Below are 22,070 nucleotides of genomic sequence, written 5' to 3' on the forward strand. Positions count from 1 at the left end.
TTGAACAGGAAATGTCACAACATTCTTTAGCAAGGAGCTATTCCTATACACTCAGAAGAAGCAGCTGGATGAGCTCCAGCTGTAAGGGTTTACTTAGGAACTTCTGGTAGGGATGCTCACCCTCAGATTAGCTGTCTTAGTTCATTCTGTTTTGCTCTACAGAATATTTGAGGCTAGGTAAATTATAAAGGAAAGAGTTTTTGTTTTTGTTTTTTTTTAGCTCATTGTTCTACAAGCTAAGTTCAAGAGCATAGCACCACATCTGGCTGGCTTCTGGTGAGGCTACATTCTGGGTCAAAACATGGTGGAGAAGCATTAAAGTGAGTGGCATGTTCAAAGAGATCTCATGGCAACACAGCAAGGAAGAGAGAGAATCTAGGAAGCTGAACTCAATTTTATAACACCTGCTTTCTGGTAACTAATCCAGTCCTTCAATAGTGAGAACCCACTCACTACCAAGGGAGGACATTAATCTATTCATGAGAAATACATATATTTTGGGGTTCTCCAAGGCTCAAACACCTTCCACTAGGCCTCACCTCCCAAAATTTACACATTGGAGATCAAATTGCAACATGACCTTTGGTATGTTTAAATGCCATGTGGTTTGGCATGTGCTTTTCCTTGACAAATGAAGCAAATACCCTATCTTGAGTTAACAGACAATCATCATTGAAAAGGTCAATCTTGGATGTGGGAGGGACCCTGCCTTGTTTGTGTATTTATACCTCTATGGGATAGACCACTCTTCTCTCTCTGGACTCCTTGGCTCAGAGCAGCATATCTCCATCATTGGCATTCACCATCACTATGAAGGGCTTCACTGCTTTTGCCATCCTTGGTCTAGCAGTCACTGCTTGGGCTACCTCGCCATATGGCAAGTCAGGGTTTCTTTCCAATAGTCACGTGTTTATGTTAACTGTAATATATTCAGCCTTCATTAAATTATAAATGTTAATGTCTAAAGAAAATTTAGAAGGCATCTGTTTGAATTGGCCTGATTAACAAAAGTGAGTTGAGTCAGATCTTTAGTGTGAGGAAGAGAGACTGAGGAGATGGATAGAAGGATTGTGGCTGTATGTTCCATTCCTGAGCAGGATCCCTCAGGTTTATGACTTGCCCTTTCAGAAACAACCTATAAAGCTTTGGGACCATAACCCATGCCATCCTACTCAGAGGATGCCCACAGGAACTCCTGGACATCTGTGACAGCCCTTTCTCAATAAACTGAGCTTTCCCCACTGGATTTTTTTTTTTTTTTAAATCAGAGCCACATGCATGTCTATCTTCATTCTGAGTTTGGACTTGCATGAAGAAATGGCCTCTTTTAGGGCTGGGATGGGAAATGGGTTTAGGTTACCATGAACAATGGGGATTTAGCTTTGCACTTCTAACTGTGCAATTTGTTCTTTCTCCAACTGCTCCTCTTCAATTGATTCTTGCTTCACTCTCTTCTGGTGATCAAACAAAAGGGACAAAGGTGAGTGCAACCTTCTCTGTGTGGTATTTGTAAAAATGAAGTCATAGTGAATGTGTAAATAGAGCTGTGAAAGTAGCTAAACTGGCTCACAGTGGATTCACGTAACTCCTCTGGAGGTAAAAACATGTCTGCTCTGCGCCTTCCTGGTGGTATTTCCTTCTCTAAAGCTTGCACAAGGAACCTCTTCTCAAAAGAACCGCAGATAAAGTAAACTTTTATCTTTGTATAGTACTTTAAATTTTCTGAGCATTTTTCACATTCCTTATTCTTTTAGACTTTCATTAGAATCCTTAAAGGAGAGATTGATATTTCCTTGTTAAACAGAAAATTCCCTTATTATTTAGGGCATGTTCTGGTCTGTTTATTTCTGTAGCACAACACCTGGTCCATAGAAGATCTTCAGATGTGTTTGTTGAAAAGCTGAAGAGGCTAGTTTTCTTTCCACTTCCTTCCCCTTCAACATCTTCATATAAGAATAGAATTTAATAATGGGAATACAGGGCATTATTTTTTGTTCCAACTATAGGTGAACTGTTCCAGATACATTAAAGGCTTAAAGACTGCATGCCCAAGAGACTGGAGACCAATATGTGGCACAGATCAGAAAACTTACAGTAATGAATGCATGTTTTGCATGCAAAACCAGTAAGTGTTATACTCAATTTGAAGCCCCAACTCTTCTTTTTTTATGATTATAAAGCCCACACTGGCCAAAATCTTGGTCTTTTAAAACATGGCTTGACAAATGCCACTTTCTGTGTGCTTCTTCAATACCCCATGCACATTGCTCTGTTAAAGTTGTGAAAAAGAAAAGCTTAGCTATATGTCTAAAGAAATATACATATATGTGTATATGTGGATTTACATATGTAAATATATATATGTGTATGTTTGTGTACTTGTTGGAAGTAATGGCAAAAACTGCAATTACTTTTGTACATATATTATATATACATATATAAAATATATTTGTTATTCAACCAAATTCTCATTCACATTATACACTATCTTTTGGGTATAGCTGTTACCTATATGCATTTGATACCCACATTGCATTTAAGGAAACAGTCTCAAGCAGGAAATATATATTGGTCACATTTTCATGAATCTCCTATACTTTTCTTCCTCCACAGGATAATTTTGAGGATAGCTATTTCTATTTAGGCTGTTAGCCATAGACACATAAAACCTTGTGAACTTATATGGAAATAAATGACTTTGATCTATCCTTTAGAATTTGTGTTTCCTCTCATGATCATCTAGAAAAGTTGAGGGAAGAGAATGATGGTACAAATGAATAGTTGGAATTAGCATATCCCCACCACTACTAGCACTACAAGTTTAATATTAAGTCTTTACTTTTAACAAGATCTGAGACTTTAGAAGAATGAAACAATGATTATTACCAGCCTTCCAGTAGTATGAATTCAATACTTTATGATTCATGGTTAAAATCATGGGCTTCGGTGTCAAACATTCGGATTAGAATCCAGACTCCACTTTGTAGATTATGCAAATACCCAAATTACTACAAGCTTCAGTGTTCTTATCTCTAAGACAGAAATTATAATAGAATTTAGGATTCACTGTGATAAAGCATGCCAAATCTTAGCTAAGTAGCCAACACAGAGTGCTTTATAGAAGTAAGCTCCTTTTTTCTTATCTTTTTCTTCCTTCTTTTCTCCTATTTTCTAGTCCTTTTGAAAATTTAAAGTCAAGTGTCACAGCAAGTGTTATCCAGAATAGGGTCTCTCAGTATATGTTAGCTCACACACTAATGCAACCAGAAGAGATTAAAATTATATTATCTCATATCCTGTTTTTAGAGAGCAGAAATCTAATATTTAGAAAGAAGTGACTATACCAAAATTGTACAGACTTTAAGTGGCTGAGAAAGATTTGGGTGTATTTTCTTTTTCTTAATTGCAAAGTTAAGAATGTTTTCACACTATATTATGTCTTAGATTCTCACTGAATATTCACAGGATTTTAAAAAATGCTCAATCTACTTTTAGTGTTGATTTTATGTTTTTATATTCTTACTTGATTCAAAAATGTTCATATATTAAAGATGTTTACTATCAGTATTAACCAACTGGGATAGTTATTCAACAAGAACTTCTCATTCTCAGTCTAGGTCAGACAACAAAGAAATAACATATGACTATTTTACTCTATAGACTATGAAATCTCAAATTATCACATTATGCATTCAATAAAATCTTCTCTTCCAGAGATCAAGAATTTCAACTCAGAAAACTTCATGAAGGTAAATGTGTAAGTATATGCAGAAATTTTATTAATTCTTAATTCTTAATTCTTAATGTAAAATATGCCTCACTTTCGTAGAAAACAACTATTTAAAAATACACATTCTAAAAATTACCTATGACTATTTATATTCATAGATAAGGCATCTGGCCAACCTAAGCAGATCTGAAATATAGCAGAGGAAGAGTTCACAAACCTTATTTATAGCCCTTAATTGGAATATATTGCTATCCATATAGTTATTTTCTAACATTGCAATTAACTAGAAGGTTAAGGTGAGGATTTCAAGGAAAATTAGGAACTCAAACATGCTCTTATAACAATAAAAAAGTTATAAATAAAGTATGAAAAAATTTAAAAACAAGCGTAGACACAATTAATTCAGGGGTAAAAAGCTAGGTGGGTGGAGTGTCAATAATTCTAATAGAGTTTAAAATGTGATATAAGATAATTATAAACATGGGGTTGTGACAATAAAGACAGTTCATTTTTAGGACAGGCACCTAACCAAATTTGATGGGTGAGAAAGAGAAGTATCATCGTGAAACTGTTCTATAAGTAGTTAAAATGACATTTAAAGAAGGAGTGGGAATTGTCCTGATAGATACAGTTGGTAAAAGTTAGGCAAGACAGGAAAACAGCAAGAGCAAAAGCACAAATGTATCCAGGGGCAGGAAATACTTGGGAACTCAGTCCTGAGGTTTAATTAGAGTAAGATGCAGAAGACATTGCAGACAAACCTGAAGAGATAAGCATGAGTCAGGAGAGGATTATCTCCTAATGGAGAATCAGTTAAGTATTTGAAGAGCAATATCTATTTTGCTTTTTAAAAGATCAGTCTGGCATCAGTGTGGAGAGTGATTGAAACCTCAGATAAGCATAGAGAATGGGCAGAGAATTAGCAGAAAATTGGGGTCGTTTGAACAGGACATATTGAGGGCTTGAATAAAGTGGATGACAGTATGATGAGGAGGGGACTGACTCAGAAATGAAGTACCAGATAGAATCCACAAGGTGTATTCATCACTTAGATATAGGGAATTAGTGAGAGGGAGGGCCTAAACTGGACTGAGCTGTCCCTAGCTGTGACAAGACTCCCAGCCTTGTTGAGACAGAGTATGTAAGGTGCAGCAGCTATATTTTTTGCATATGGAATTTTGGAATGAATGATCTTTTAAGATATTTTAAAAGTTTGTTTTCTATGATTTAATTATTTGAAAGATAAAACATGTTTGTTTGTTTGTTTCTGATGGAGCAGATTCGGTGTACCAGGTATTCTGAGGCATGTACCATGGACTACACACCTCACTGTGGATCTGATGGAAATGTATACTCCAACAGATGTACCTTTTGCAATGCTGTTGTGTAAGTGCTGAATTTAATGTATTATTTGCAGAACTAGCCTCTCTCAGAAGTAGCTGGAAACAATCTTAGTACCTAACAGGCTAGATGTTACTATGAAGCATAAGACTGATTATTATCGTAATATTTTACCAAAAAAAAGAAAAGAAAAGAAGAAAAGAGAGAGGAAAAGAGGAAGAAAATATATAAGGAAAAAAATTGATGCTAAGAAAATAAAAAATTTGATCAATATCACTAAGTGGCTGCTAAGAGAAACATTTACAGATTCTTTGGCTTCTGACTCTGGCTCTTATTACCATGAAACATCTCTTTTCTACCATGTTAAAGCTTATTGATTAATTACTCAGTTTTTTAATGCCATGTACTCATCTAGCTGGCTTAATCTAAAAATATGAAACATTTCATTTAATATTTCCAAAGCCATCCTTTTAAAAAATAATAATAATAACTTTTCTTGTAGGAAGAGCCAAGGTGCAATTTGGTTGAAAAATTATGGATTGTGCTGAATCTCCCTGATGCTTAAGGATATCAAGTCTCCTTTGGCAGATTCCACTTAGATAACCAGTTTGTCTTGGACAGCTGAGCAGGCAAGCAATAATCTGGTACAAACATGGATTTGAGTCTTCAATAAAGTATTCTCAGCAAGGAACTGACTATCAGTCCTATCTGTGGATGTGATTCTTCTCTTAAGGAGAATATCTATGGTCATTTTCCTAAGCTAAAAATCATACAGAAAGATTTTCTCTATTTCTATACAAATTGGGAACTAGATATTATACACACAATGGTGAGAAGAGAATATGCTTATATCATGTTTAAAAGACTCAATTGTTTTAAGTAAACATGAGTCAGAGGATGGATCTGTCCATTGGTCTCATATTATCTTTGGCACACTAATGAAGAGTGAAAAATTTAGATTTGGAGAAAGTGAGAATCCAAAATACTATACACTAATCAGAACAGACCAGTCATAACGTATATTTTAGGTGTCATCATTTAAAGAGGACTCAGTCACGTATGGGCACATGCAAAAAAGGCATTATGTTGAAGGGAGAGAGACATTAAAAACAAGATCTGATTGATTAAATGTTGAAGTCACTAAAAAGGCCTCAGGAAAATATGATGGAGGTGGGAATGATGAGGGTATATTCAAAACCATCATGAGAGAGAAACTCCAGAATTTTCTCATCTAGCATGCCATAGAAAGCACCCAGAGAATTAATTCAACTTGCTGAGATAGATATTTCACCTTGAAGGAGGAAAGAATTTTCTAATAGTAAGTTTGGAACACAGTAATGCCCTATAAATTTAACTGTGGAGAGCACATGGTTTTTAAACACAGGTTGGTTAAATACATGCCAGATATGCAGTAGAGATGTGTGTATGTGTGTGTGTGTGTGTGTGTGTGTGTGTGTATTTTCCTAGTAACACGTATAGAAAAGTTATGAAGGGTAAGGCAATGTTTTGTGTGGGGAAAAGCAATACTAATGGGCAAAAGAAGAATCCGTTTCATAAAGAAATTTTCAGACTAGTGAGAGAGACATACTTTTAAGGAGTTAATTACTATACAATGTCACAAGGACCATACTATTAGAAGTTTAATCAAGACAAAAAGAAAGATATGAGGTGTTAACGACATACTATATCAATCTGTCTACTTGTTTCTCAGTTATTACAAAATACCACAGACTGCATGGCTCAAACAATGTAAATTTATTTTCTCAAAGTTCTGAAGGTTGAAAAGTCCAAGATCAAGGTGCTGGTTAATTCAGTTCCTTGTAAAACCTGTCTTCCTGGCTTGCAGATGGCTTCCTTCTCACTGTGTCCTCACATGATGTGGGTGATGGTGGGAAAAAGGCAAGAAAGGGAGAGTTATCTTTTTTTCTTATATAAGGCCATCAATCCTATTAGATTGAGACCCCACCATTATGACCTCATTTAACCTCAATAAACTCCTAAAAACCTTATCTCCAAATACAGTCACATTAGGGGTTAGAATTCCAATATGTGAATTTTGGGGAACATAATTCAGTTTATTGCAGCTAGGTTACTAGAGTTTTATTTTTATTTTTATTTTATATGCATAAAGGATGGTACTTGGACAGGAGAAATGAAAGTATTCTATTATGAATTTCTTATACTATAAGTAAAGTGATATCATACCATTTAGACTTACACAGTGAGAATACATATATTTTGGGGTCTTAGTGAGAAACTAAGGTTGTATATTTTTAAACCCTATAACAACATTAAATAGTCAATAAGGGAAATAAAATGGAATAATAATTTAAAAAAAAAAAACTAAAAAAGAAATTTCAGTCCAAAGAAGGAAAAGAGAATAAAAAGGAAGTAAAACGAAGAAAATAGGTTGGACTAATGGAAAACAAGTGGCAGGATGTTAGAATTAATACAACTGTATTAGTCTGTATTAGTCAGGGTTCTCTAGAGAAACAGACTGATAAAATAATAAAGTGTGTGTGTGTGTGTGTGTGTGTGTGTGTGTGTGTGTGTGTGTGGAGAGAGAGAGAGAGCAAGACAGTAGGAGATTTAAGTCCCTGGCTCACACAATTATAGGGCTGGAGAGTCCAAAATCTGCAAGACAGAGCACCAGGCTGGAAACCCAGAGGTGTATTGACATTGCTGCTCAAATCTGAAGGTGTCCTGGAAGCAGAATTTCCTCTTCTTTGAGGGCTGTAATTAGTCCATTTACTGTTGCTTATAACAGAATACCTGAAACTAGGTAATTTATAAAGAAAAAAATTATTGGGAACCATGCACAGGGCTACCGTAGAGCACACTGAGATTCATTCCCGGCCCCCAACCACTCTGGGGTATTGGTTGAGTTAAACTGGCAAGGAGCAACCTGTTCTCATGATGGGGTTCTGGAATCCTGGCAAGACAAGACCCCTCAACCACTATGGACACTTGAGTTGGCAGGGAGAGCTGCTTAGTGAAGTATTAGGGGCAGCACTCCACTTGGTGTAGAGCCCAGAGGGTTTGGTGTGGGAGCATCTGTAGTGGAGCTTGTCCAGGGATGCCCATCCCCCTAGGCTCAACTTTCTCCTGTAGGAGACTTTAGCCCTGGGGGAACTGCCAGACCTAAACTCTGCAGGGAGGTCTTGCTCATCAGACAGGGCCAGTCTGACCTGAGCACCTATTAGTCTGCTGGCCTCTCTTGGGGTCCCAGCCTTGCTGTATCTGTTTGCAGTGCAGGCTTTGGTGCCCTGGCGACCCTCATCATAGCTCTTGCACTGGCAGACTGCACCTGACCAGCAGAGCAGTCTCTGTAGACATGCACCAGCCTGCCTGATCTCTTCCCCCACTGCAGTTTCCCCAGGGTCCACAGCCACACCCCGCATTGCCTTATTCATATCCCCTAGCACCATTCTGCAGCTGATGAGCATGCACCCTGCCCTGTTGTTGCTGCCACTACTGCTGGCACGTGAGAACAATGACAGATCCTGCCACCTTTACCTTACAAATTGCTTTGGCTATCACCACCCATCAGGGTTTGGTGACCAGTGGTCTGGAAGCACCTTGACCCCCATCCCCAGCATAATGGATTTCTAACTTCAAGTAGCCAGAGAACAAAGTCGGGGCCTGATAGCAGTCCCCCAGAGTTAAAGCAGAAAATCCAGCAGTTGGTAGCTGAGCCTTTGCCCCCTAAAAATCTTCCAATAATGAAGCCATGAGACATAATCCAATTTTTACATACAATCAAACCCTCAAGGTCATAAAATAGAATACAACAAAAAATAAAATTCCAAGGGACAGCAGCTTCAAAGATTAAAGAAACATCAGCCCACAAGATAAGAACAGCAGCCGGGTGCGGTGGCTCATGCTTGTAATCTCAGCACTTTGGGAGGCCGAGGCGGGTGGATCACGAGGTCAGGAGATCGAGACCATGGTGAAACCCCGTCTCTACTAAAAATACAAAAAATTAGCCGGGCGTGGTGGTGGGCACCTGTAGTCCCAGTTACTTGGAGAGGCTGAGGCAGGAGAATGGCGTGAACCTGGGAGGCGGAGCTTGCAGTGAGCCGCGATTGCACCACTGCACTCCAGCCTGGGTGACAGAGTGAGACTGTCTCAATAAAAAAAAAAAAAAAAGAAAATAAAGAATCAGCACAAGAACTCTGACAACTCAGAAAGCCAGGCTGCCTTCTTTCCTGCAAATGACTGAACCAGGTCTATAGCAAAAGTTCTTACCCAGGCAGAGATGGCTGAAATGACAGAAATAAAATTCAGAATATGGATAAGAAGGGAGATCACTGAGATACAGGAGTACATTGAAACTCAATCCGAGAAAGCTAAGAATCACAATAAAACAGTGCAGCAGCTGACAGACAAAATATCCAGTATAGAAAAGAACATAACCAACCTCACAGAGTTGAAAAAATATACTACAAGATTTTCACAATGCAATCATGAGTATTAATAGCAGAATAGACCAAGCTGAGGAAAAAAATCTCAGAGCTTCGAGACTGGCTTTCTGAAATAAGACAGTCAGACAAGAATAGAGAAACGAGAATAAAAAGGAATTAAAAAAGCCTCTGAGAAATATGGGATTACGAAGAGACCAAATCTACAACACATTGGTGTCCCTGAAATAAATGGAGAGAACGGAAACAACTTGGAAAACATATTTCAGGATATCATCCATGAGAACTTCCCCAACCTGGCTAGAGAGGCCAATATTTAAATTCAAGAAATGCAGAGAACATCAGTAAGATACTTTTCAAGAATATCATCCTCAAGACAGATAATCAACAAATTTTCCAAGTTCAAAATAGAAGAAAAAATATTAAAGGAAGCTAGAGAGAAAGGGCAGATCACTTACAAAGGAAAGCCTATCAGACTAACAGCAGACCTTTTAGCAGAAACCCTATAAGACAGAAGAGATTGTGGGCCAATATTCAGCATTCTTAAAGAAAGGAAATTCCAACCAAGAATTTCGTATTTGGCCAAACTAAGCTTCATAAGCAAAGAAGAAATGAGATCCTTTTCACACAAGCAAATGATGAGGGAATTTGTTATCACCAGACCTGCCTTATAAGAGCTTCTGAAGGAAGCACTAAATATGGAAAGGAAAGACCATTACCAGTTACAACAAAAACACACTTAAGTACACAGACCAATGGCACTATAAAACAACCACAGAAACAGGTCTGCATAATAACCAGCTAACATCATGACAACAGGATAAAATCCACACATGTCAATACTAACATTGAATTTAAATAAGCTAAATGCCCCAATTAAAAACACAGCAAGCCAGATAAAGAACCAAGACACAATGATATGCTTTCATCAAGAGACCCATTTCACTTGCAACGACACCTGTTGGCTCAAAATAAATCTACCAAGCAAATGGAAAACAGACAAAAGCAGAGGTTGCCATCCTAATTTCAGACAAAATAGACTTTAAACCAACAATGATCAAAAAAGACAAAGAAGGGCATCACATAATGGTAAACAGTTCAATTAAATAAGACCTAACTATCCTAAATATATATGCACCCAACACAGGAGCACCATGATTCATTAAGCATATTCTTAGAGACCTTAAAAGAGTCTCAGACTTCCACATAATAATAATGAAAGACTTCAACAGTTGAAAACAGTTGAAAGACTTCTCAGTTGAAATACTTCAACTGAGAGTATTAGATCATCGAGGCTGAAAATTAACAAAGATATTCAGACACTGAACTTAACCCTAGACCAAATGGAACTGATAGACCTATATAAAGCTCTCAACACAAAACAACAGAATATACATTCTTCTCATCACTACCTGGCATATACTCTAAAACTGACCACAAAGTCAGACATAAAACAATCCCTAGCAAATGCAAAATAACTGATATCATAACAACCACTCCCTTGGACCACAGCGCAATAAAATTAGAAATCAAGACTAAAAAAAATTACACAAAACCACACAATTACATGGAAATTAAGCAACCTACTCCAGAATGATTATTGGGTAAATAAAGAAATTAAGGCAGAGATCAAGACATTCTTTGAAACTAATGAGAACAAAGATACAACATATGAGAACCTCTGTGACACAGCTAAGGCAGTGTTAAGAGGGAAATTCATAGCAGTAAATGCTCACATCAAAAAGTTAGAAAGGTCTCAGTTTAACAACCTAACATTAAAATTTTAAAAAACTACAGAACCAAGAAGAAACCAACCCCAAACCTAGCAGAAGACAAGAAATAACCAAAATCAGAGTTGAACTGAAAGAGATTGAGACACAAAAAAATCATTTAAAAGATAAATGAATCTAAGATTTGGCTTTTTAACAAAAATTAGTAAAATAGATAGACCACTAGCTAGAATAATAAAGAAGAAAAGAGAGAATATCCAAATAAACACAATTAGAAACAATGAAGGGGTATTACCACTGACCCCACAAAAATTTAGATAACCAATGCAAAAATCCTCAACAAAATATGGGCAAATAGAATTCAGCAGCACACCAAAAAATGTATCCAAAATGATCAAGTAGGCCTTATCCTTGGGAGGCAAGACTGGCTTAACATATGCAAATCAATAAATGTGATTTATCACATAAATGACACTAAAGAAAAAAAAACACATGATTATCTAAATAGATGCAGAAAAGTCTTTTAATAGAATTCCACACACATTCATATTAAAAACTCTCAATAGACTTAGTATTAAATAAACATACTTCAAAATAATGAGCCATCTATGACAAACCCATAGCCAACATCATACTGGACGTGAAAAAGCTGGAAATGACATGATCTCATTCCCTTCATTTGCTGCATAGTATTCTATGATGTCTACATACCACACTTTCTTTATCCAGCCTATTATCAATAGGCATTTGGGTTGATTCCATGTCTTTGCTATTGTAAATAGTGCTGCAATGAAAATACACATATATGTATCTTTATAATAGAATGATTTATATTCTTTGGGTATGTACCCAGTAATGGACTGCTGGGTCAAATGGCACTTCTGGTTCTGGGTCTTTGAGGAAATTGCCACACTGTCTTCCACAATGGTTGAATTAATTTACATTCCCACCAACAGTGTAAAAGCATTCCTTTTTCTCCACAGCCTTGCCAGCATCTGTTGTTTCTTGACTTTTTAATTATCACCATTCTGACTGGCATGAGATGGTATCTCATTGTGATTTTGATTTGCATTTCTCTAATCATCAGTGACGTTGAGCTTTTGTTCATGTTTTTGGCTGCATAAATGTCTTCTTTTGAAAAATGTTTGTTCATGTCCTTTGCCCACTTTTTTTTTTTGAGATGTAGTCTCGCACTGTTGCCCAGGCTAGAGTGCAGTGGTGCAGTATTGGCTCACTGCAACCTCTGCCTCTGGGTTTAAGCAATTCTCCCTCCTCAGCCTCCCAAGTAGCTGGGATTACAGGCACCCACCACCACACTCAGCTAATTTTTTGTATTTTTAGTAGAGACAAGGTTTCACTATGTTGGCCAGGCTGGTCTCAAACTACTGACCTCGTGATCCGCCCCCCTCAGCCTCCCAAAGTGCTGGCATTACAGGCGTGAACCACCACACCCAGCCCCTTTGGCCGCTTTTTAATGGAGTTGTTTGTTTTTTTCTTGTAAATTTGAACATACTCTTTCAAACATTAAGACCTTTCACTGCTCAGAGTATCAGTGATATTCCTTCCTCTGTCTTTGGGATTGTGTACCAAGAAAACAATCCCCTTGTCAGCTTCTCCTAGCCCTGGCCCCAAATAAGCACATTCAGCCTACACAGTGTCTCCTCTCTGACATAGTACCCTCTGACCTCGAATTGTTATTTGCTTAATTTATTGTTTTCTCTCTTCTAGGATGTGAATTCTTTTCTGTTTTCTCCTTTTTATCAGTATCTTCTGCTTATGGTGACAGCTTATTTTGCCTACGCCAGCCTTCCTGCCTGTCAATATGAGTGATTTCATTTATTCCTAGCCCTGTGAGTATTTTGCCTTGTCCAGCCTCCAACTTAAATGCCCTGTGAAAAAATGTCAACAGAGATCTGTAGTTGACTAACCTGAGGAAGATATTTCAAGGTATTATTACTTAAAATTAAAAATGTTCAAATAAAATTTGTTTTACCTTCTATATCTTGTTGATAATTTTGTTAAGCTCAATGAGCTCAGTGTTAGTCACAATATTACAAACTTTTGATATATTTCTAGCAATAAATTTACAATTTAAATTAGACACCCAAGGGAAATTTGATGTGACTTCTTCAATTGGCTGAATGAGTATTTACTAGGGATAGCTAATAACTGCTTTTAAGATTTTTAAAATTCTCAAGTTCTAAAATATTTTTGAAAAGTATTGCATTTTTCTCTAAATCATTAAGATCTCAGTTGGTCAAGAATGCACTCATTAACTTTCTCCAAATCCATTACCAATCAATAAATGAAAGTGAGTGATATTCATAGTTGTTAAATTTTTTTCAATAGTTTATTATTAAATATCAGAAAATACAGAAAAGTTGAAAGAATTTTATGGCAAAACTCATATACCCACCTCCAAAATTTTGCCATTAATATTTTGCTGTACGTGTTTTACCATATAAATAATTTAATTTTGAAATTTAAAAACAAATCTATCATTTCCCTATCAAACTTATGGTCAATATAATTTAAAAGTGCTTCAGAAAAGTCAAAGGAGTTATTTAAAAACATGTTCAACTGTTGGTCTTTGTGAATCTAAGTGTTCTAAACATGCAACTGTATTAATTTGCCAGGGCTGTCATAATAAAGTACTACAGACTACATGGCTTAAACAACAGAAATTTGCTCACAGCTCTGGAAGCTAGAAGTCTGAGATGAAGGTGTCAGCAGGGTTGACTTATCTCTGGCTTATAGATGGCGATATTCTTTGTGAGACTTCTCATGGTTTTTCTTCTTTGCTTGTCTTTATCCCAATTTTTTCTTCTCATAAGAACACCAGTCATACTGAATCAGGGCCCACCCCAATGACCTAATTTAACCTTAATTACTTTTTTAAATACCCTATCTCCAAATACTGCCACATTCTGCTATACTGGATATCAGGATCATAACACATGAATTTAAGGGGTATATAATTCCGTTCAAAACAAAATTGAGATGTAAAGTGAAACCTGAAGCTGATATTAGACAAAAATATCAATCATAACTTGTAATTATATTTTTCCTATTTAATCAAATAAGCCTTGATATTCATGCTGTTTGATTTTATTGCAAGCATATGGTATAAGTGAAATAATTCCTAATTGCAGAATACTCTTTTGTGAGCTTCATTAAGAAAGTAGGGATCTTGGCTGGGCGCAGTGGCTCACGCCTGTAATCCCAGCACTTTAGGAAGCCAAGGCTGGCGGATCACCTGAGGTCAGGAGTTTGAGACCAGCCTGACCAATGTGGAGGAACCCCGTCTCTACTAAAAATACAAAATTAGCCGGATGTAGTGGTGCATGCCTGTAATCGTAGCTACTCAGGAGGATGAGGCAGGAGAATTGCTTGAACCCAGGAGGCAGAGGTTGCAGTGAGCCAAGATCGCGCCATTGCACTCCAGCCTTGGTAACAAGAGCGAAACTCCGTCTCAAAAAAAAAAAAAAGAAAGTAGGGATCTTAAAGTTAATAACAAATACTTTCTAAGTCAAAAATAATAAAACAAGCAAAATAAAGATGGGAATTATATGTTGATAAAATAATAAGAAAGATGTTGTACCAGTAAATGAAGACAATGGTTTCTACGTTTTTAGAAAAATCTTTAAAAAAAAAAATACTGGGAGCAATTTGTTAAGAGAAAATCAGAGCTTATGTAAATATACTAACTTTTTCCATTTAAAGGTAAATAATTATATACTTATTATGAATTATAAATGTTTTAAATGTGTTAAGTAAGCTCAATCTATAAATTATAGATTACATATAAATATATAAAACCTCTTAACATTTAGGGACAATCAGGCACTCATGCAGACATATTGAAATGTATGGAGATAAGTTTTCTTACCAAAAATAAAAACCCCAAAATCAGATATGACAGAAGATTTTAATATATGTAATTAAATAATTTATTGGGAAGAAGTATATAGCTAGATGGAAAGAAAATAAAAAAAAGTAGGGGAGGTAGGTGTTGCCATTCTTATTCTAGCACTGCGGAAGGTCAAGAGCATTCTCTCTCAGAGTGCTGCAACCTTTTATACACTTCAATGATTCATACACCTCTTGTGGATGTATATGCATCAGCTATTACTTTGCAAGGCTGGAATTCTAAACCAGTCGATAGTCTTATTAAGATATGTTAAGAGTAGCCAGGTGCGGTGGCTCACACCTTTAATTCTAGCACTTTGGGGGGCCGAGGCAGGTGAGTCACCTGAGGTCAGGAGTATGAGAGTCTGGCCAACATGGCGAAACCCCGTCTCTACTAACAATAAAAAAAAAAATAGTTGGGTGTGGTGGCATACACCTGTAGTCCCAGCTACTCAGGAGACTGAGGCAGAAGAATCACTTGAACCCAAGAGGCAGAGGTTGCATTGAGCCAAGATTGTGCCACTGCACTACAGCCTGAGTTACAGAGTGAGACTCCATCTCAAAAAAAAAAAAAAAAAAAAAAAAAGATATGTTAGGAGATTGGTGCCCAAGGAAGTAATGAAAAGAAAGGCTGAAATTCAGTTTGAGTTATTAGTATTTGCCACCACTGTTGTCAGATCTTGTACCAGGTTCTATGGATACAGTGATGTCCAGGACAATTTCTGCCTTTATGGATAGCCTTCTTAGGGGTGAGTAACATAGAGACACAGAAACAGACAGGGAGACTGCCAGGAAATAAGGACATTCAGAAATAGATTTAAGAGAGTAGTGCTGTCAATAGCAGGAGATGGAAATAAAACAAGAAAATAAGGGAATAGAATATCACCCTTATTCTTCAGTTTAGAACCTGGGGAAATGAAAGATTTTTATCTCAGAATTTAAGTCCTCATTAAAATGATCTTTCAAAAACATTAAAAATGAAACTGATAGAATATTCACTGTAGCGATATTTAGCTCCTTTCTTATTCTGGCAGGCCTGAAAGGGCTCCTTCTGAAAGTTGAAAGAATATAAACTTATTTTCTCCTTAGAAGAGGTGGACAGTTTGCAGATGGTGAATTATTGTCTTCTTCCTTGAAGGTTAAATCTAGGGTAAAAATAAATGTGTTTTCTCCTAGGAAGAGGTGTATAGATTACAGATAGCACATTTTTGTTTCCTTGCTTGTGTTTGAGGCTTTTGAACTTTCTTGATTGTGGTATCAGCCTGTTCTTGCACTGCCACAAATAACTACCTGAAACTGAGCAATACATAAAGAAAAGAAGTTAATTGGCTCACAGTTTCGCAGGCTGTACAGGAAGCATGGCTCAGGAGGCTTCAGGAAACTTAGAATCATGGCAAAAGTTGGGAAAAGAAAGCAGGGGAAGCAAGCACATTTTACATGGCTGGAAAAGGAGGAAGAGATTGTGGGAGGTGCCACACACTTTTAAACAACCAGATCTCATGAGAACTCACTCACTAGCATAAGAACAGCAGGGAGGAAATCTGCCCCCAAGACCCAATCACCTCTCACCAGGTCTCTCGTCCAACATTGAGGATTATAATTCAACACAAGACTTGGGCAAATCCAAATCATATCATTTCACCCCTGGCCCCTCCCAAATTTTATGTCCTTCTCACATTGCAAAATACAATCATCCCTTCTCAACAGTCCCCCAATTCTTAACTCATTTCAGCATTAACTCACAAGTCCACAGTCTAAAGTCTTATCTGAGACAAGGCAAGTTCCTTTCACCTGTGAAACTGCGAAATAAATAACAAGTTAGTTACTTTCAAGATACAATGGGGATACAGGAATTGGGTAAACACACCCATTCCAAAAGGGAGAAATCAGCCAAAATAAAGGGGCTACAGGCCCCATGCAAGTCTCAAACCCATCAGTGCAGTCATTAAATCTTAAAGCTCCAAAATAATCTTGTTTGACTCCATGTCTCATATCCAGGCCACACCAATGCAAGGGGTGGGCTCATAAGGCCTTGGGGATCTCTGCCCCTGTGGCTTTGCAGGGTACAGCACCCTTGGCTGCTTTCACAGGCCGGTGTTGAGTGACTGCAGCTTTTGCAGGATCACAGTGCAAGCTGTTGATGGACCTACAATTCTGGGGTCTGGAGGATGGTATCCCTTTTCTCACAGCTCCACTAGGCAGTGATCCAGTGGAGACTCTGTGTAGGTGATCCAATCCCACATTTCCCCTCTTTACTGCCCTAATAGGGGTTCTTCATATGGGCTCTCTGCAGCAGACTTCTGCCTGGTCAAAGCCATTCAACAAGTCTCTAGGGAGTTTCAAACTCTCCCTCAACTTCCTGTCTTCTTTTGAGCCCTCCAAAATTGTTCCAACCTCTTCCCATTACCCAGTCCCAAAGCTGCTTCCACAGCTTTAGATGGCCAAAGCTCTGCCCCTTAGACATCCTATAAGATATTGTGGGCAGAATTTGTTGTCCCAAAGTGAAGTGGAGAGAAGCAAGTAACTCTTTGGAAGGGATCATAAACGGGAAGAAAGAAAAATCAGTTAAGACCCAGATGAGTTTTCCATCAAGGCCTACTTTGAGGATTTCTTATTTTCCTTCTCATTTCTGAGGAAACTTATCTCTAGGTTACAGCTTTTTAACTTTCCCCCTTCTTGATAATTCTCTTTAAATAATTTTATCATATTATTATTTTATGAGATATAATTAGATACTATTATATTATGTTTATACTTGTAAGTTTAGTATATATGTATGCATTTCCCTTTCCTTACCTTTTTTGTAAAGAAAATATGTACCCTTGTACATCCAGGGGCAGGAGTTTTAGGGAGAATGAAGGGTTAGGGTGGCTTTCTCTGTTCCACCTCTTGGTTAATCCCAATGGACAGGGAGTAGCAGCCCATGGTGGTGGTTGGGACCAGGGAGCTGGCCAGCTGGAACTAGCAGGGCAGTGACTGGGTAGTTGACAGAGGATCTCAGAATGACACAAAGGGGTACATAAACAGATAATTTAGGACAGGAAGTAAGGTTAATAAATAGCATTTTTATTTTATGCTAGAAGAATTGCATATCTGAAAGGTAGAGGAGCTGACACTTGGATTATGCAAGGCTAAATATTGGCCCTCTGATACGGTTTGGCTCTCTGTCCCCACCCAAATCTCATCTTGTAGCACCCATAATTCCCACGTGTTGTGGGAGGGACCCAGTGGGAGATGATTGAATCATGGGGGCGAGTCTTTCCCATGTTGTTCCTGTGATAGTGAATGGGTCTCATGAGATCTGATGGTTTTCTCTGCACAATGAGAGTTCTCTGCACAAGCTCTCTCTTTCTGCCTGCCACCATCCACATAAGATGTGACTTGTTCCTCCTTGCCTTCCACCATGATTGTGAGGCTTCTCCAGCTACGTGGAACTGTGAGTTCTCCATTAAACCTCTTTTCTTTGTAAATTGCCCAGTCTCGAGTATATCTTTATCAGTAGCGTGAAAATGAACCAACACACCCTCTAAAGGAGTTAGAGGAAAAGTAAAAATAAAACAAAACAAAAAATGTTTTGGTTTTTTGTTTTGTTATTCATGTTATGCAAAGAGAAAAGATAAGGAGATCTGTTATTTGGTATGTAAGGTGGTTCTTCTGAAGCAAACATTGTACATGACAAAGTTAAACAGGCAAGAATGATTTTATTTAAGGTTACTGCAGTCAGGAAGAGAGGCCAGAACTCAGCCTGAACCCAAGTCACCGAAACAAAGGAAATGGGAGGGTTTTTAAGGGCTGGGGTGAGCTAATGCCAAGTACTGGAGGATATTACGGAGAAACCATAGGCCATCTGTGTTTGCTAATTGGCTTAATCCAAAGTAAAAAAAAGCTCATATCTTTATGATAGGAGGTGTTTTTGCAAATTGGAGCAAGGTGCTTACCACCCTCAAAGGTAGCTCTGTACCATTCCACAGAAACTAGTAGATACGGGCACTATTTGCCTTAATGATTACATTTCAAAGGGATATCCCCCAGGCCACCGAGAAAGACAGTCCTGGGTTGTTAAACTGGCAAGAGGCTTCTAAAAGGATTTACAAGTCAAATGGATATATAAAGAAATTAGAGTTACGCATTATAAAGTAAATGCTTCACAAAAAAAGGAGGTCAGTGGCTTAGAGTTAAGAAGCTTATCTACAGTTCAGTTGAGCCAAGGGGAAGGTTAAAGCCGTAAAACCATCTTGGTCAGTCCAAATAACTGGTTATCCAAACCCATAGTCAAGACCAGTGCAAAAGAATGTACAAGTCTGGTTAATGCTGTCCTAGGGCTTCCCTAAAATCCTTGAGAAGGGGAAGGCTTAATCCTACAGCCTGGATGGGACCAATTATTTGCGTGGTATCTGGTGGTTTTTCTGTGAGGGATAAAGCATTGTTGCCACTTATCAGTACTGTGGTGGAAATATAATTGGTCATCAGAATGAGGTGGACTATGAAATTTCTAACCATTGGGCAGTGGAGCTGAGACTTTCTGCAAGAGGACAGTAGTAGAGCCTTAGATCAATCCTGTGACACTAGAAGATTTTGCATCCGTGAAAGGTGATAAGAATCTGCTTTGGACAACAGGAGGAGGCATTGGGTTTTGAAGATGTGGGTTTGAGGTGAAATTGGAACACATAAATTGAATTACTTCACAGCTAGGGAGGCTGGAATTCGGTGAGAAAGCCCTAAGCTGTAGCTTTTGGAATTAGACTGGGTGTAACAGATGATGACAAAATCATAGACTAAGGATTCTCTGAGGGAGATATGATCCTTTAATCTTACTTCTTGTCTTCTCCCTGTATTAGTTCAACTGAAATTTGGGGGGATTGGAAGAAGTAAAGATGTTCTAGCCTTAATTATTTCCTGTAGCACTTGGTTTTCCTCTGTGTGCTTCAGGATTAAGTGATGTTTATAGACCTCCCTCTGTTATCTTGTTTTTACATCTATTAAATAGAGCCATGTGGCCATAATATGCAATTCTCTTTATCTTAGAATATTTTGCTTCAGTTTTACATAGTTAAAATATCGGATTTGTGGCATTTTATTGTTTGATTCCTTAATGCTAATATAAATGAGAAACACAGGGGTCATGATTAATACCTAAATGTCTCAAGATTCAGAAAACACAAATATTGGAAATTTCCTCCTCAAGTCTGCTTTCCTTGAGTAATTATTTGTTTAATGACTTTTCCTGTAGTGTGTCTAAGCTCCATTAGGGTAAGGATGATGCCAATAGTTTTCACAGCTGTACTTTCAGGGCCCCTCACAATTCCTGACAAATCAGAATCCCAGACTGTAGAAGACCTATGGGAACTCACCTTATGAGTGATGCTCTGCTAATAAAATTTGCAGCAAAACAAAGTAAAAAAAATGTAAATTATTTATTCTCAGATGGGAAGTAATTTCACACTTATTATTTTTGAATGCCATAAAATGAGTCCGTGGCTCTGAATTTACAACACTCACATCCATATAGTGGCTGAGAAGAAGCCAAATTAAAATAGCATTTATTGGTGGCTTATCTGGTTCAGTTTTCAAAGCTGTTTAAGTGTTTGTTCAATTAAACCTCCAAAGAGCACTTGATGGAATGTGTGATTACCCAATAGCACAAAATGGAAAATTCTGTAGTCCAGATAGAATAAATTACTTTCCAAGTTGACAAAACATTATAAATTGATGTTCTGATTCTGCGTTCAGAATCCTTTCTAAACAACAGGATGCATCTACCTTTCCAAACTGGAGAACAAATGATCTACTCAGGAAGATAGCAGGTTGTTTTCAAAATATTTCATGTAAGTATGGAGCCCAGAATTACAAGTATGGAGCCCAGAAATTGGATGAAAACCACCACCTCCCTCATATTCTAGGTGACCTAAGTTCTTTCTGGAAGTTTTCAATGGGTTTATTTACAGGCATTTATTAAAATAAAATATTAAAAGACAACTGACGTAAATAAAAATCTGCCTATGCTAGCACTATTAATAACAATAAAAAATTGGCATCACCCTAATTGAGCAACTATTAAAGAATATTAGTATAATTAAAATCCACATATGTGATGGAATATGACACCAGGCCATCTAAATTCATGTTCAATATAACTATATTTAGAGATCAAGAAAATGTAATAGCGCATTTCTAAGTGAAAAAAAATATATATTATAAAAGTTGAATATTGTAATAAAACATATGTACCTGTGTGATTATGTATATATATTTAAACTGGAAGAATATAATTTTATATATATTTAATGGGTACCTCTGAGTTGTGAGATTTTACATCTTTTTATTTCATTTGTATATTTTTTGTTTTATATATTTCTATTTCATTTTGTATGTTTCTTTTTTTTCATATTTCTATTTGGCCATTTCTATTTGTATGTTTCTACTTGCTCCGCCTCCCTCTCTTTTTTGTATATTTCTATTTTATAAATTTTCTAAGTGAGCATATATTTTCTTTGTATAAGAAAAATAGCTTTTTACAGAAGGAATGGTAGAGGCCAGAAGTTCAGATAATAGGACCTTAAGCTATAATAATATATCTTCTCTGCTAAAATGGCAAAAGCTCTGGGTTACTACAGGCACAAGGCTGGATCTACTGCAAATGGTATCCAAGGATCTCATCTGTAACTGCAACCTCCTGTACCAGCCTTCTCTTTATTAGATGTTTCCACACATTTTTTCATTCTGGTCCTAATACTGGTCCTGGTCTTGATACTAATTATTGTTGTGGAACATGTTATATTCTTTCTGCTTGCTCTTTCCTACTGTGGGATGTTTTCTCACGCTATTGCCTCTCTTGAATTGCCTGCTAATGGCTGCCCTTTCCAGTGATCTGTTCTTACCCCACTCAGGTCTTCCCCTGCTGAGGTTTGATGCAATCTGAACGATGGATCTCCAGGGCCT

The 22,070-nt window shown here is 37.4% G+C and overlaps 1 protein-coding gene across 1 annotated transcript; it reads left to right on the plus strand.

Moving 5' to 3' along the window:
* The first annotated feature begins 810 nt into the window (after positions 1-810).
* Positions 811-5,619, plus strand: LOC129533564 (double-headed protease inhibitor, submandibular gland-like). Its single transcript, XM_055387096.2, is given in 5 exon segments — positions 811-921; positions 2,007-2,131; positions 3,715-3,757; positions 5,007-5,116; positions 5,574-5,619. Coding segments are annotated over 5 exon segments (435 nt in total).
* The last annotated feature ends 16,451 nt before the right edge of the window (positions 5,620-22,070 follow it).

This window comes from Gorilla gorilla, chromosome 4 (genome assembly GCF_029281585.2).
Source record: "Gorilla gorilla gorilla isolate KB3781 chromosome 4, NHGRI_mGorGor1-v2.1_pri, whole genome shotgun sequence".
NCBI lineage: Eukaryota > Metazoa > Chordata > Mammalia > Primates > Hominidae > Gorilla > Gorilla gorilla.